General features: G+C 39.6%; 1 protein-coding gene across 1 annotated transcript in view; it reads right to left on the bottom strand.

Annotated features, from left to right (window-relative positions):
* Positions 1-17,383, bottom strand: part of GRHL1 (grainyhead like transcription factor 1) — a 76,064-nt gene that overhangs the window by 7,762 nt on the left and 50,919 nt on the right. The window contains exons 10-15 of the mRNA XM_042457576.1: positions 11,831-11,989; positions 7,618-7,705; positions 6,245-6,384; positions 4,382-4,419; positions 2,992-3,083; positions 1,144-1,229 (exon numbers count right to left, since the gene is read on the bottom strand). Coding sequence (XP_042313510.1) covers positions 1,144-1,229; positions 2,992-3,083; positions 4,382-4,419; positions 6,245-6,384; positions 7,618-7,705; positions 11,831-11,989 — 603 coding nt within the window. The remainder of the gene's footprint in view (positions 1-1,143; positions 1,230-2,991; positions 3,084-4,381; positions 4,420-6,244; positions 6,385-7,617; positions 7,706-11,830; positions 11,990-17,383) is intronic.

The following is a 17,383-nucleotide window of genomic DNA, read 5'->3' as shown; positions in this document are numbered from 1 at the left end:
ACAGAGAGACAGAGAGTTGGAAGAGACCACAAGGTCCATCCAGTCCAATCCCCTCACATGCAGAAAGACACAATCAAAGCACTCCGAAGTCCTGATAGATGGCCATCCAGCTTTCATATTCCACACACTGTCAACTGTTAAACAGCTCTTATCATCAGGAAGTTGTTCTAAATGTTCAGGTAACTCAATTTCTGGGCCTTTTAAGTGCTAAGCTAATGTCTTGCTCCTTTTCGATCTATCAGCTTTGCCTGCTCTTTGCTTTGTGCCATCCCTGCTGTTTGTGATTTCAAATTGTGCTTTCCAAGTCCCAAGGTACACTTGGGATCTCCTTCCTCTTAGCAAAGTCTTTGCTGCATCCACAAATGGAAGTGGGGTTTGTCTACTCAGTTCATAGAAGAATCACTGAAAATCTAAACATTCCTCTATATTTCTAATTCTTGCAGAAGGTCATTTTATAAGTGAACAAAGGTCCAAAACACACTGCAGAAATAATCGGATTTGAGTCCACTTTAACTGCCCTCGCTCAATGCTAGGGAATTCTGGGTTTTGTGAGACATTTAGCCTTCTCTGTTAGAGAGTTCTGGTACTACAATAAACTACAATTCCCAGGATTCCCTAGCATTGAGCCAGGGCAGTTAAAGCAGTCTCAAATTGGATTATTTCTGCAGTGTGTTTTGGACCTTAATCATTAAAAAAAACAAACCTCAGGCCAATATTTACTCAGGCCATACAAGAGCCAAAACCATTTGAGCACAGTTAATGCTTATGGTGCCCTAAACAGTCTAAAGGCACCAGATCCCATCTGATCTTGGAAGCTAAGCAAGGGTGAGTACATGGATTGGAGACTGTCAACAAATACCAGATAGGCTATATTTCAGAGGAAGGGACTGGCAAAACAACCCCTAAGTGTTCCTTGCCTGAGAAAACCCTCTGAAATTCATGGGGTCACTTTGAGTTGACTGGTAGCTTGAAAGCACATACACACATACAGCTTAGGTTTAGGCAGTGCAGATTTAACAACCATTACACCGCTGATGTCTCAGATGTCTATATGAGTAACACACATAGTTGTGTACCCCTAAAGTGCAGAACAACAGGTTTCCTCATTTCTTAAATTAGATAATAAAGAATTGTGCAACTTACAGCTTCCATTAGACCTTTCAGGGATGGTATCTTGAGCATAAGTGCATCAAATACTTCTTCTGATTCCTTTCGAACATACAACAATACTGGATCCAACAAAGTCATGTCAGGAAGAAAGGGGAAATCCAATCAAGGACAGATATCAGACAAAACAACAACAGTGATGCAAAACAGTGAAGCATTAAATATTTGAGTTTATAATGATCCAGGGCAGGTACATATTAAAATGGTGTGCCAGCTTACCCATGAAGAAATAGTACAGAAACAAATCCATCACTGAAACCAAAACTTGGAAACATTCCCTTGTTTTGGTACCAGAGTTGCTACAAGACCACTGGACTTGTTAAGTTAAACCTGTAGTTTAAAAATATATATATTTTCCAAGCTTTGGCTGAACCACTGAGAATAGGTGATCCAGGTTAAATTGGCAGAAATGCTCTGAAATTAGCTCCTTCCCAAGCACATGGAAAGTGTTACCACACAGGAAAACGTATGCCTGAGATAAAAGAAAATAAGGAAGTTCAGAGTAACATGCTGAGTGTCCTTAACTCACCCTTCTGAAAAACTGGTATCTGCTGCGTACGATAGCATTATCACACATAGGGTTTAGATTATACTATACTGTACTACCATAATGTCAGTTGACAAAGGTGAATTTAGGACATCAGTGCCACACTGAAAAAAGCAAAAGGGCTTGAAAGAAAAGGAGAAGTGGAGGCAAGAATATAAAAGGGCAATGTGCACAGGTTCCTAAGGTTCTCTATATGAGCCAATAACCTGTTTTGGGAGTCAAAGTCTAATGGAAAAACAAGCTGATCTACCTTGTGGAAAGTCGCACAGAGAAAACATTCTTCTCTGACCGAACATTCTTCTCCGGCTTAGGTCTGCTTTTATACCTTGGACTTGATCCCCAAGTACACAATGTGCAGACACAACATTGTTTCTGAAGCGTGTCCACATCCCGGTGTTTCCTTGCAGACCAATGTCCAGTCCTTTCCCACTTGCTTCCTACATCTGCTGGGTAAGCCAAGGCTCCTTTTGATACACATGAATAACTTTGATAAAGGACACTGAACATGCCTTTATCACAGAGTAGGGGAGGGCAACTGGAAGGCTAGGGACCTAGAAGACCTTGGAAGACTGTACTCTCTTTTCCACTACACCCACTGTGACCAAAAAATTGTTTGCTCCCAAATGCCCTCCAGGGGACATGGGTGCAATATTCACCATGTTTTGGGACCTTCTTGGGCCATTTTATGCCAAGAGAGGCCTTTTTAACAATAGGGAGTGAGCAGAGGTCACTTCCTGATAAGTTTCTATTTCACAAAAGGCCCCTACTGGGCTTAAAGTGGCCCAGGGGCCCCCTCTGGGAATGTGGAAATGCCCTTGTCCAAATTGTATTTTGAATTTTTTAAACCCCTTGTGGGCCCTGTTGGCAGCATGAGGCCCACGGCCTGCACTTCGCCCACCTTTGCCATAGCGTGTGCACATGCATAAAGAAACCAAAGTTTTCTTGGTTTATTTCCTACGCAATCTGAATATGCCTCACCCCACCCACACACTTTGCAAACTGGAGGATATATGTTTATTCTGTGTCACCTGAAGAGGAATCTCCCTTGTAGAGCCAGTTTCTTATTGTTGACAAAGTCATCCTTTGACCACAAACTAAGCCCTCTGTACAGGAACCATCTCTCTGTGCTCATGATGTAAATGAATGTAATAAATCACAAAGGAGACATGGCTCATACAATGGCTGCTAGCTAGCTCCTATCTATGCAAGCACTCTTCTAGAGGGCACACAGGACCAATCTAAACAGGTTTTTCTTTCCAAATGATTAGGGCATTTACCTCTTTTGGGTTCTTCTATTCGTGATAACTTAATTGGGCTGGCAGCAAAATCATCTTCATTTAAGTAAGGCCCTCTCTTCATTGTAGAGCTCCTAAAAAAACCCAAACAGACAATCAAGCAATGATACAAATCCAAACAGTCTTCTTGCATTATTGCAGGCAGCTAAAGTAAGACCTATCCCTAAGAACAGGGATGGTGGGATCATGGCCAGTGTTTCAATGCAGCCTGTCAATATCAGAAAGAAATGAGTGGAGAACACTCTGTTGTAAGAACTAGTTGATTTTTCAGTTAATGAATCTAAGAAGAGGACAATTTGTTTAACATTCTTCTTAACTTGTTAAGAGTTTCAGCCCACTTCTCGTCCAAATACTCCAAGGACACTGGAACTAGAGTATCAGATAGCATAAGACGTGTTTACATCGCATGCTTGACTTTCACTGAACAACCAAGTGGAAAACCTACTTCATTTTCCCTGGAAAAGGGGCCCTGTTTTCATATCTTGATTGCTGACGAAGGGGGCCATTAGAAAGGGTGGTTCACAGCCTAGGAACAGCCACCGAGAAAGCCCTATCTTGTGTTCCCATCAGCCATGTCTGTAAAGATGGTTAGGCTGAGGGCATGAAAGGCCTTTCATAAGGATCTCAGTGTATGAGTAGGCTCACATTGGGAGATAGGGATCATATCTTGTTGCCACAGATCTATGTTGGATATAGAAGAAACATACTTGAAAACACCTTGGTTCAGTGTCTGGACTGGTGCAACATGGGAGGAAGCGTCCATAGGTTTTTTTAAAAAAACTTTTATTCTATCAGGCTTTTAAAATTAAAGGATCTTAAAAGAAAGGACCTCTTAAGAGAGTGATGTATTTTTTAATTTAATAATAATAATAATAATAATAATAATAATAATAAAATTTATTTGTATCCCGCCCCTCTGAGAACAATCGGGGAGGCTAACAAAGTTAAAAATACAAAACATATAAAATCCCTGGTACCCTCCCCTCCTTAAAAAAGTATTAAATTCAATGCGATATTTAAAAAACAGAACAAAAAACAACAAACGAACATACAAGTTAAAATTTAAGTGGTTTTTGAACTTTTTATTGTTTCTAAGTGTTTTTAACAATTGTTTTATTATTGTAGATAGTTTAATTCTATTTTAATGTTGACCTTTGCATGCTTTTAACTATACTGTACAGTACTTATTTAAGTTGTCGTGATTTAGTGTGATATTCTATAAAAAGCTGCCTATCCTGGACAGATTACCACTCAACCAGAACTAAACAACAACAGAAAAATAAATAAATAAATAAATAAATACCCCCCCCCCCAAAAAAAACACCGCCAAAAAGATTGGTACAAAAGTAGGAAACTTAATAACATATTTTACCCTTCTCCCTCCAGTTCATCAGATGCAAGAGGAAATACCTAGAAGTGGGAGCAAAATAAAATAAAAATCAGTCAATTCTGGAAATGTTCAAGAGTACCATTAACAGCTGGTCAACAAAAAGAATGACTACTATAATATCACATTCTCTGTTAGTATAAGGTGACCAAGCAATTTGGAGAAAAGCACTTTAGAAACCAGGTAGAACTAGGAAACATGTGCTACTGGTCTGCTTTGTTCCCTTTCCTTATTCTTTCCTGTGTGTCTTCCACCTTGCTCCCTGCTTCCAATGCCTGGACAGATTCCATCCCATCACCAAATCTTCATCATCTTGTCCCATTCCAAAGTCCACAAAATTTACTCCTTTCTGACCTGTGTCCTTAGGCCGGCTTCTTCTACATTTTCTTCTTTGGCTTAATTTCCCCCCACACTGAAAACTTGGCTACTGAATTACACCCATTATCTCCCTTTCTTCCTTTGTTTTGGTATTTTCTGCAATGGCACCCGGACTCACTTCCTTTGTAAGGACTTTATCACGTAGGATGGATCCCATACAGAAACTGGGTTTAAAGTGAAAACAACCCACAAAAGTGGGTTGTTTTTCACATGACATTCAGGGTTAACCTGAATAGAAAGTAAAAGTAACCCACAAAAGCGAGTAGTTTTTCAGACGATGTTGGCATCAATGGGAAATAATGCAAGATTAATCAGAATGGAAAGTCAATAAAACTCGTTTCTTTTTACTTTTGGGGAACTTCCAAAAGTAAAATGGAGGGTTTTTTTTTTTGTCAACTTTATGTTTGGATTAATGCTGTGTTATTTCTCAACTGACATCAATGCGTCTGAAAAACATCCCACTTTTGCAGGTGTTTTGTGGACTTTTAAATCCCATTTCTACATGGGATTTAACCAATTTGCCTGTGTGATAAAGTCCTAGGAGAGGAAATAAGATCTGATCCCTCGCTGCTAGCCTTCTCCTGATAAGTAAAACAGTTTTAAAAACATTGGATGTTATTAAAAGATCTGTGAGCTGCTGTTTTGGGGTTTGTGTCTTTTCTGGTTTAGAGAATACCATGAGAATCTTTACTGTTGCTTCTATTTATGGCCTTTTTATTTTTGATTTCTCTTGAACTTTGAAAGTTCTTGCTCCTTGACTGTGAGCCACCTGGAGATGCTCATGCATGATATTGTGGAAGAAATTGATCTTTACAAATAAATTGGATTAAGGGTCTCTGAACATTTATTGATATTGTAATTGGAACAGTAGCAGAAAGGAATGAAATAATACTTTCTGAGACACAATAAATTTTAGTTAAAACTAAACTTTCATATCACTGGCATCTCAATCTTCAGGGGGGGGGGGGAATCTGTGACCTGTTCCCACCTTCCACTCCCAAACACACAAAGGCGTTCATTATAACAGAAGATGAGACAAGGGAGATTATCACACAGGGTAAAGGACGGGAGCGAAGCAGATTGCCCCGTCCTTATCGCACAAAGATTATCAGATGATGTCACACTTATTCTGTCATTATCCTGTCAATGAAGTGGAAATGACCTGTCATTTTTCAATAATGGAAGTTTCCATTAATGAAAACTGATGGGACAATTCTACATCATTGACAGGATAACGACAGGATGAGTGTGACGTGTGTGATAATCTTTTGCACAATCAGGCATAAGGATGGGAGCAATCCACTTCACTCCCGTCCTTATACTCCATGTGATAATGTCCTGGGCCAAATTCCCACCTCAGTTACTTTGTGCAGTCAGATGAGAAGTAAGTTTCCACTTGTTTCTTCTTTTTTGTTAATCTGTTTACTGTAATCCCATCCCACCAATATAAAACAAATAAAAGAATCATACATGAGCTCCACGCTGAATATTGGAATAATGAACATCAGGTATGAAGAGGACTGGCTGAGTATCAAGATCCATAAATGGCTTGAAGATAGTGATGTCTGTACGCTTGTGGGATGGGAGCATGGGCACTTTGACATCAGAAACTGGTGGAAAGAAAAAAAACCTGTTGAAATAAAAGTAGAACTAACAAGAGATGAAAGAATTTCAACAGGTTTTGCTTGTCATGCAACCAGATAACAGGCAACATCTGCTGAAATTCTCTTTTCTGCACAACCATTAAAAGCAGAGGAGTAATTTATTTCACCTGGCAATCTTAGAAGGTATCACCATGGTTTGCAGAAGTATGAGATCATATTGGGAGGGAACCCTAAGAGGAGGAAGTCAAAGTTCTCCATTTTCAGTGGACTTGGAATTGGGGACTGAGGAGTTAACACCCGCAAAAGCCAGGAGAGAGGGAAATGGACTGGGGCAACTGGAACTGAGAACAGGGAGCACCTTCCACAAACTTAAAAAAAAAAGAATTAACTCTTGCTTTTTTTATTTTGAAAGTCATCTTGAGATACCTTTGAGGTCATAAGCAGGAGAGCAATATAATGGTGACATTTTCATATCCCAAGGAATGCTGAAATATTTTACAAAATCAGCACTCCCAGCCCTGACTCAGATACATTATTGGGTTCCTTTCCAGATGGCAGCATAAATGAAATAAATAAATAAATACACTCAGAACTCTCCAACATCATCTCTTCTTCATCCTATGGAAATCCTCCCAATTACTGTTTGTCAGGTAGCCTCCTTTCCTTGGTGCAATTTAGGTATGCAAATCATCACTAATGTTGTTTTCAGATATAAGAATGAAGGCTATCAAATGTTTTCACTCCAATGGGCAAAATTATAGCAGGTTTTGTGAATGTTTGTTTCATTTCTGGACTGCTTGTGAACAATGGAGGAAACCGTGCCTTTAGTGATGGCACATCATTAGATGCACAAAAACCTTTACATCCAATATATTTTTAAAATCTTGTGGCAGTTGACTGTGTCTTCAACAGGGTGTGCCTCAAAGTGTTGAAACACCCTTTCCCATCAAGGCTAAGAAATCTTGTTATTATTCTTTCCATCCCTAGTGCAATTAGATGCAAGCTGTTTCCTTGCTTAATCATCATCTCCCTTCTCTCTCCAAAGTAAACACATTCATCTCTTAGCAGAATGCTAAGTAAAACAAGGAGAAACTGCACTAACAGCTCTCTTGTGTCTGCATGTGCAACTCCCCTTTAAAAGAAGCATTGTATTAGGGCATTGCCTGTGTTTTCAAAGAAGATTAAGTTGAACTTGTCTTCTAAATTAGGTGGCACTGAAACATATATATTTCTACTTACAGGCATTCAGCTGGGAGCTGGGGTCAGTGCACTTGCCTTTTCTTTTGCTTTGTTTTCGTTCCTCGTCCCTGATCTTCCTCTCGGCACCCTGTCAGATCAACAGAGGAGAAATTGCTTTCAGAGGTGTCTTCTTATTCTCCACCTTTGAAGTGATTCTCTGCCTTCTTTTTCTTTGCCTTTTTCACATGCTTAGTCCCTCCCAGATCAAACATTGTGGAAGTCACACCAGCCACTCCACCAAGTCAACCAGAAATTTTTGAATTTGTGAAGCTGTTTCAAAAGGTTGTCACTGAGGAAATGGCTGGACCATCTTTCAACCAACACACCTCCTTATAGCTGTACTTCACAACCTGTGGCATTTTTTTTTCAGGTGCAATATTTTTGACAAGAAATTGGAAATGTGCTTTAAAAAAGTGTACACATTTTCCATTACTGCTGTAGCTTTTCTGAAATTCAAGCCAAAAAGTATCTCAACAGCAAGAAAAATGTGTGGTGTCCATCTACCTAACTAGCAAGAATCAAAATTACTGCTTCAAGTTTGCTACCTGCTCAATCTGATCCACTTGGATACTTTACTTAAATGTTTACTCAGGAGTGAGTTTACTCCCTTGTAAATATATTTAGGATGGACTGCAGCCTTAATGTGGAATCAACTGGTTCATCATGTTCAGAAAACTAGAAAGGAATGCATACTGTACAGGTTTGGCAAGAAAAGCTGTTTTTTAAAGCTGAACCAGCCAGGCCTCAGACATTTTGCTACTTGAGGTAAAGGACAACAATGTCCTCCAGCAGAGAGAGACAGCCAAAGGACACAGGAGAACAACCAAGGGCCAACTGCTTTCCTGCCAACAGCTACTAACTGATGCAATCATCTCACTGTGCCTAATGACCTGGCCAGCCCTGTTTTAAGGCATACATTTAGGTAACACAATTTGCTATACGAACATATACCTTCTGCACAGGAAAACAACTGACTATGGCTTTCTCCAACATGTTTTTGTTGTTACATCTGTGAGTCAGCACAGTGGTTTGAACATTGGATTATGACTGTGGAGACTAGGGTTGGAATCCCAGCTTGGCCATATAAATCCACTGGATGATCTTGGGCAAGACACACTCTCTCAGCCTCAGAAGATGGTAATGGCAACCCCCCCTCTGAAGAAACTTGCCAAGAAAACTGTGATAGGTTTGTCTTAGGGTTGCCATAAGTCAGGAACAACTTGAGGCACACAACAACAACAACAACAACAACAACAACAGATCTAGTCAACTTCAATTTATGGTAATCTGAACCAAGACTTGGAGACCAGCAGCATTGTAAATTATGAAAACTTGGTAAACTCTGATGCAATATCCACAGATACAAAGAACACCTAAGACTGATTCTTTGTGTTTATTGTTTCCTTTCTAGTAACTGCTGAAATTGATTTCAAGCAAACATGTATGATGCAAAAGTAAAAATTACTCTGCAGTGTAAAGAGGTGGGGCACTCTCTCAGTCTCAACCAAATCTGTAATGTAATAGTAATAATAAATTATTATTTATTACCTGCCTCTTGCCATGGATCAAGGTGTATATTGAGGCAATATACTTGAAGCACTTTGTAGTTGTCATGTGCCTTCAGTTTGACTGACTTATAGGAATGTCTAATTAACAATTTGTAAGCCGCTCTGATAGCCTTTTTGCTGAAGAGTGGAGTATAAATAAATAAATATTATTATATTAAAATATTATAGGAACCTTATCCTACCTAGGTTTTCGTGGCAAGATTTGTTCAAAGAGGGCTCTGAGTGTGACTCACCCAAAGTGTGATTTGTTCAGAGTGAGACTCACTCAAAATCTCCCAATGGGTTCCCATGGCTGAATGGGGATCTGCACCCTGGTTTCCTGTAGTCCTAGTCCAACACTCAAACCATGAGACTATGCTGGCTTTCAAACATGCCAGTTAAATAAAACATGTGCATGTGTACTTTGTTGTTGTGTGCCTCCAAATCATTGTTCACTTCTGGCAACACTAAGGTTAACCTATCACAGACTTTTCTTGAAGATTTGTTTAGAAGGGGTTTGCCTTTGACTTCCTCCGAGGCTGAGAGAATGTGACTTGCCAAGGTCACATGGAATAACCATCCCCTCTACTCTGGTCTTTATTATTACAGTGGACCCTTGTTATACGCTGGGGTTTGGTTCCAAGGTCCCCCGTGTATAACAAAATCCGTGTATGCTCAAGCCCCATTAAATATAATGATATAGCAAAATGGTGTCCCTTATAAAAAATGGAAAATCAAGGTAAATTTATACTTTTTTGGAACATTTTCAAACCGTGTATGCTTAAATCCATGTATAAAAAATCCGTGTATAAGAAGGGCCAACTGTACTCTTGCGCTGCTCTCTGCTGGTGTAAACTATGCACATAAGAAGTACAAGACAGGAATTTACAGTGTACAGAGAAGCAATGTTGAAAAACCTGCTTCTTTTCCAGACACAACCCAGACTTTTTTAATGGCATGCCCATCTACCTGGCTATGAACCAGAGCAGGCGAATTGTGGCCCTTTAGATACTGCCAAACAGCAGATCCCGTTAGTTTTAGCCATCAGAGTTGATACTAAGAAATGTTTGGAGCTATAGTTCAGTAACATTTGGAGATACTGTACAGTCTTTCCTCACCCCTACTATTGAGTGATCAGGAATCAATCACATTTTAAAAGTTTTCTGAAGGAAGTACAGGTAAATTAATAACATAAAAGATAAGATAACAACAAAACAATGGCAGTAAATCAGCTCAAGACAAAAAGAGGATAAAACCTAGGTCCAAGACACACTGCAGAGATAATCCAGTTTGAAACCACTTTAACTGCCCTGGGTCAGTGCTATGAAATCCTGGGAATTGTAGTTTATTGTGGCACCAGAGCTCTCTGGCAGAGAAGGCTAAATGTCTCACAAAACTACCATTTCCAGAATTCCGTAGTATTGGGCCAGGGCAGTTAAAACGGTCTCAAACTGGATTATTTCTGTAATGTGTGTTTGGACCCAAGATAAAACTTACAGGCAACATTGGTGCAGAGTTTTAGATGAAATTACTAGCTAAAAGCAAGCAAAGAATGATGCAAAATTGTGACCACAGAAATTCCAAACTGAACAAAATGTGAGCTCACCATCCCAAAAACTGATCAAGAGGGCAGAAGTTTGAACTTGTCTTGCTGTTTCTCAAAAGTGAGCTGTCTTGAGTAATAGTACAAAAGCAAACAAACAGATCTTGTTCTTGGGAGTCGTACTACTTGGATTTAGCATGATTTCTTGTAACTGAGGCAGAATCTTTGGGCAGAATGACTATCTGACACGAACTGTGTGCAAACACCAGAATTCATTGGGAAGAAAACCAAGTAGGCCAAAGTTGGGAGATTAGGTGAAGTGTACCATTATGTACCTAAAAACTAAGAATAATCCCAGTTTAGGTCCTCTCATGACTAATACTTCGTGGTGCTGTAGATTCCCTTTATTTTCAGAGCTTGGAAAAGAAAAGAATCCGCCAACCAGCATGGCCAGTTGTAATTCAAAACAGTAGTTTCTCTGAGATCTATTAGAAAAAGTGTAATAGATCTAAGAATTCATCTCCCATGCAACCCATAACTATAAAAGATGCAGGGGTAGCTGTGTTGGCCATTTAGGAAATTCAAACAAAAATCCATCAAACAGTGATACCTTTTTATTGGCCAGCCAAAATGCACAATATACTTGTTGCAAGCTTTCGAAGCTTGCAAAATGATTAATGGTCAAACTACATGGATAATTACCTTTGATAATGGATAACTGTCAAATCTAGAAGAGCCAGATACGTCTGGATGGTTAGCAATTTTAATAAACACTTCACAGTTAAAATAAAGGAATTATAGCTATATTTTTCTACTTGACATGGACTATACATAGTATCAATAGAGCACACTGGTACACACATGTTGTTTTGAGACTTTTTGCCTGGCATTCTTTCCCTAGTAATTTCTTTTTCATTAAATCTGATGGAAATAAATGGAATCACGCTGCATTTGATAGATCTCAAAGATCCCAGAAGTAGCAGATAATATCCAATATAAAGAGTACTGGTGTTGTTTTTCCTGTTTACATGTGCTACTGAGTTGACTATCTAACCTAATTATCTGGCTGTAGGAGATAACAATGTTTCTAAAGCCACTGTTTGATTGATTCCTGTTGTTTTACCTTATCACAAAAGACTTTAATCTGGCAATAAGCTCTGTGGACAGGTTTGTTGCTCCTGTTGTTGTAGCTGTAGGTGTCAATCTGAAGATTCAAAGGAAGTCCTTTAACACCCTTCTGAGAAGAGAAATCTGTACTGAGGCAGTTTACGGCAATGAAGACCTGCAAGCAAACCAAACATAACAATTCCTATCAGTAACCAGTATTAAAGAACATGTTTTTTTGCTTTTGTTTGTTGTTGTGCTACAGGGGAAGAAAAACACATCACTACTGCGTCAACCCATAAAGCAGAGGCAAAACTGCAGTTGACTCATTAGTCTGAAAGCCACAAAATACTCTAATACAGCTTAAATTTCCCCTATTCGGAATTATAAAATCTGAAATACTCCAAAATCCAAAACTGTCCACATGAATGGTTGAGACACTTGGACCTGGGGATAGGGTGCCACTCCACATCATCCTACATAACATCTTGGGCCGACCTCAAGTGAGTTGTCTTTGACTCTGCTTCTAGGGTCCAAAACACACTGCAGAAATAATCCAGCCTGAGACTGCTATAATTGCCTTGGCTCAATGCTAGGGAAATCTGGGAATAGTAGTTTTGTGAGACATTTAGCCATCTCTGTAAGAGAGCTCTGGTGCCACAATAAACTACAGTTCCCAGGATTCCCTAGCGCTGAGCCAGGGGAGTTAAAAGTGATCTCAAACTGGATTATTTCTGCAGTGTGGTTTGTATCGTGTATAACCCAGAGCAAGTTTCTACTCACGTGATCGGCTTTTACTCTAAAGCAGCAAAGGAGGCCTACACAGAGAAGCAAGGTTTGCACACGAAGTCATTTCCCAATGCTCACCAGGGACATATTTAAATAGCCAGAATGAGTCTTTTGATGGGGATAAGGATACATATCAGCATCTGGAACCTTTAATTGCTATTTGCAACTACAGCTGTTTGTGGCTTATGCATTTTTAAAATGTTCAAATTAATTATTATTTGCCAAGTCTTAAATCCATGATGAGTTTGCCAAATATCACCACTGGAGACCCATAGCCCTAACCTACCAAAACTGGAAAACATATCCAGGGGTAGCCGTGTTGGTCATATAGCATAGTCCTAAAGATTCAGTTCCTCACCTACCTTTGAATTTACCAGGTGAAGATATTTGCACAGCTGAAAATGCATACAAAGAAATGATATCATTCCAATAATAAGAGAGATAATTTAATTCACTCCACATCTCTCACCTTAATGTGGCCTTTCAAAGAAATGAAATTAACTGATCGGTGGTGGATGAGAGACTCCCAGTGGACCCTTGCAGGTATTGCAACTTTAAACTAAATGTGCTTTACAGAAAATCTTTTTTATCTATATAAGGAACACCTCAAAAGATTTTTGTCGTTCTCACAAAAGGGGAGGGACAAACAGGTAAATTTTCACAGATTATAGCATCACGGATTCCTGATCTAAATCCATGAACAAAAGAACAGCTGCTCTTCCAATGAAAAAAAGCTGCAAAAATGTAAGGTGTTGTAACATAGATGTAATACACACCTATGTAAGTATTACTATAAAACCTAGATGTAAATTGTACTGTCTGACAACTGTAAATGTGCATTTTAAAATAATAATAATAATAATAATAATAATAATAATTCTGTGTTCCCCAGAATATCTTCATGTTGTGGGAAGTGAGAAATGCAAATGAGAACTTCCCAGCAAAACATGCAGCAACAGAGCAAAACACACCCGATTTGTCTAGTTTTACAATCTATTTCTGAGATGTCTCACATTAAAACAGGTTGTAGAAACAAGCTTCCCACTCAGCCCTAAAGGTCATACCCAAGATTTCCTACACATAATGACCTTTTGTGATGGGGTATCAGTTGAACTGACAATTCAAGTCTGTCAGTACCATCACAACCCTACCCTGATGTTGCCTTCCACATCCTATTCACCAACCACCACAATTCTCTCCACCCAACCCTGGGCCTAAGCACAAAAGCAAGGAGAGACAGGCCAAGTTTTGTTCCTCCCTGGCTCACACATCAGATTGTCTTGGAAATTAGCAAACTGTTTCCAATTTAGTAGGCAGGGGCGTTAACATAATAATTTCTGAGACAAGACAAATGAATATCAATACGGCATGTTTGCCCACCTCTGCTGATGAATTAATCTTTATTTATGATGGAAAAACTGGCATAGGGATATCATGCTTCAGGCTGAATAGTGGAAGAGGAAAAAAGAAAGCAACAGCAGCGTTCAGCTAAATATGATTTCAAGGTATTCCAGAGCCAAACATTTTAAGGTGATAGTTGTGTGCTTTTGGACCATGACGTTCCCAGAGTTATGTTTGCATCATGTCCTCCCCAGTTCTTACTCATTTTATGTGTACTGGAAACAACCAGCATAAGGAGATAACACCTGAACGTGACTTGCACCAAAACAATATTTCAGGATTATTGCTAGAGTTGCCCAAAGGCAATTCACATGGCCCTGGGGGTATATTGTGCTTTTAGTGGCATCAGATTTACTTTTATGAATCATCCTCTAGACGTTTCATCAGTTTATCATATTTGACACCCATATTTGATACCCTAAAGGCACCAAGATCTTGAAAGCTAAGCAGGAACAGCCTGGTTAGTGCTTGGATGGGAGACTGCTAATGAGTATCAGGAGCTCTGAGTGATATTTCAGAGGAAGGAACTGGCAAAACCACCTCTAAATATTCCTTGCCTAAGAAAACCCTAGGAAATTAATGGGATCGCCATAGGTCAACAGGCAATATGAAGGTGAAGGCACAGGCGCGTGCATACCCTATACATAGTTTTCAAAGCAGTAGCCATGTTAGTTTCTTGCATCATAAAAAGGAGGAAGGAAGGAAGGAAGGAAGGAAGGAAGGGAAGAGAAAAAAAGAAATGTGGCAACATCTTTAAAACAGCTTCAGAAGAAGATGGTTTATATCCATGAAAGCTCATGCTAAAATAAAAACCAGTTAGTCTTAAAGGTGCTACCTATACGCAGGTTTCATGTAATGTCTTAGAAAAAGTAAGTCTTCCATGTAGGTTGGGGTAGGGGACCTATGGACCCCCAGATGTTGAAGTCCAAGTCTCATTGGCCCAAGTCAGCATGACAAACATTCAGGGATGGCAGGAGCTGTAATCCAATATAATTATGAGTTGCTCCCCATTCTTATACAAACTGTGCAACGTGTGAAGCATTTCTCTCACAAGATGATACATTATCATCTAATGAGTTTACAATGTCCCATATGGCTACATTTTTCAGTAGCTGATTCTGCTAATCACAGCTTTTAATCTCAAGAATTCAAACATGTCACTAAATAATGCTTCCTTCAAAAATGGCTAGAGATGTCTTTAGTACCAACCGTTAAAGATGGACTGACAGTTAAACAGTCAGAAAGATATCAAGAAACGACCAGCAAAATTTATTTGCACCAGGTTCAGTGAAAGAAATTACTGAACAATAATGACCATGGATTGCCAAAAACACAAACAAATAGGTCCTAGAATGATTCAGGCCAAACTCTCACTAGAAGCCAAGATGATTCAACTGAGGATATTTTACTTTGGACATAGCATGAGACAACACATCTCATTGGAAAGGACGATAAAGCTCGCTAAAGTAATGGAAGGCACAGTGGCATCACTAGGGGGTGCACACCACACTGGGTGACACCATCAGAGGGAGTGACACCAAAGTTGTTTATCAAAATGAAATTTTCATAAGGACTCCCTGCATTTGCAACCAATACTGAGGCAAAATAAAAATAAAAATAACCCCAAGCAAATGACCAGAAGGGCAATGAATGGCAGGTCTCATGCCCAGAGGCTTTTTGCTCATCCCTCCCATTCAACTGCCATTAAGAGACTTCCCCTTTTGTGGGCAGAAAAAGAAAAGAAAGACCAGCTTGATGCTACCTCTACTTGGCACCTTGGCTGCCAATGTGGTAACATAGTTCAGAGCCAGCTGTTGCCCTGCACTGTGGGCAGGTGAGAAGGGAGGGAGGAATAGGAGGTCCATGGGGGTGACACTATGAGTTACTACACTGAGTGTGGTAATCCACCAACCCTAGTGATGCCACTGGGATGACAATAGCAAAAGATCACACTGCAGATGAATTGTTTCAGTAAAGAAAGGCATTGCCCTGAATCTGCAAGACCTGAATAGAACTGTTGAGGACTGATGCTCATTTCCCATTCACAGAACGAATGAGTGGGTGCTACCTTGAACAGAAATAACAAAAAACAAAAACAACAAACAAAAGAAATTAAAATATTCAAAAAATTATTGCAATCTTATTATCCAATAAATTAATAGAAGCTGCTGCCTCAAGACTATTTTTAGCCAAAGACAATTTGCTGTCTGAGGTGAAGAACAAGACAGTGCTCCTACCCCGTTCCCAGTACCAAAAGCTGAACAGATTATTTCTTTGATATTAGCGTTGGGACAATATTCTTCACTCCACCTGAAGGCATGGTGGAGGGCAGACTACTCAGCACACAAGTCTCTCTTTGCTGCTATCTCCCAGCACCTGCCATCTGAGTTGGTTGCCTCATTCTGGCTAATAGCAGGGCTCCTGCTAAGCTCACATTTAAAGGGGGAAAGTAGCCAAATTCATAGAGGCTAAGCCTTTTAGCAGCTTGTAGTCATAACAGCTAAACACAGCTTCCATTTTCAGAGACTATATACCTCTGACTGCCAGATGCTGAGCACAAATGGGGGTGAGGGGAGGAAGAGATGGGTAGATGTCTTCATGTCCTGCTTGTAGGCTTCCTGGAAGGCTTTTGGCTGGCCACTGTTGGGAACAATCATGTTGGCAACAGAAAGGGTGGAGCTGTTCTCATTACCCTGAAGTAAGGCAGTATCTCTGCATCATAATAAAGCACCTTGCATTCATAATCTAGAAAAACACCATTATGCTGACAAGGAAGCTTTTGTGTTTAATTAAAAATATTAACCATATTGCTTTCTGTTTGCTAGTATGAGAATCGGGAAAATGCCTTGTGAAAGGTTTTTCTGCCTGTCTGGCTGAATTTTCTAACATGCCTTGTGAGAAAGCTACTCAAACAATATTTGGTGGGAGGGTTGATGGAATCCAGGAGTTCATCCCTAGCCACTAAAATAATTTTAGCCTTTCATAGTGTTGACATGTTTTCAAAATAGCAATAAAGGACAACTGTTATTCATGAAGTGCTCAGGCATGATAATCAGGAAGTAGTTGTACCAAGTTTGTATTCTGCCTAAATACCAAATGAAAGTATTAATTTCAATTAACTTAGGCATGTGTTTCTCTGTAAAATTAACATATTGTCCACATTCATAAATTACATGATGCACACATGTTTTTACAGAGGGGCCCAAGCAGAAAAATATGGCATTGAGTCTATGTAAAAGGAAAGGCTTGAATCATTGACACCTGAAGTGTGATTTTGTTTGAGTTCATTTTAGATTTTTAAAAATGTCTTCAATTTGTGTCTTAAAGGGAAGGGGGGGGGAGTGTAGGTGGCTTGGCAAATGCATTTCCACCCAAGAAATGT

This window comes from Sceloporus undulatus, chromosome 1, assembly GCF_019175285.1.
Source record: "Sceloporus undulatus isolate JIND9_A2432 ecotype Alabama chromosome 1, SceUnd_v1.1, whole genome shotgun sequence".
NCBI classification, from domain to species: Eukaryota; Metazoa; Chordata; class Lepidosauria; order Squamata; family Phrynosomatidae; genus Sceloporus; species Sceloporus undulatus.
The sequence above is the reverse complement of the archived record's forward strand: the minus strand, read 5'-3'. Positions and strand labels throughout refer to the sequence as shown.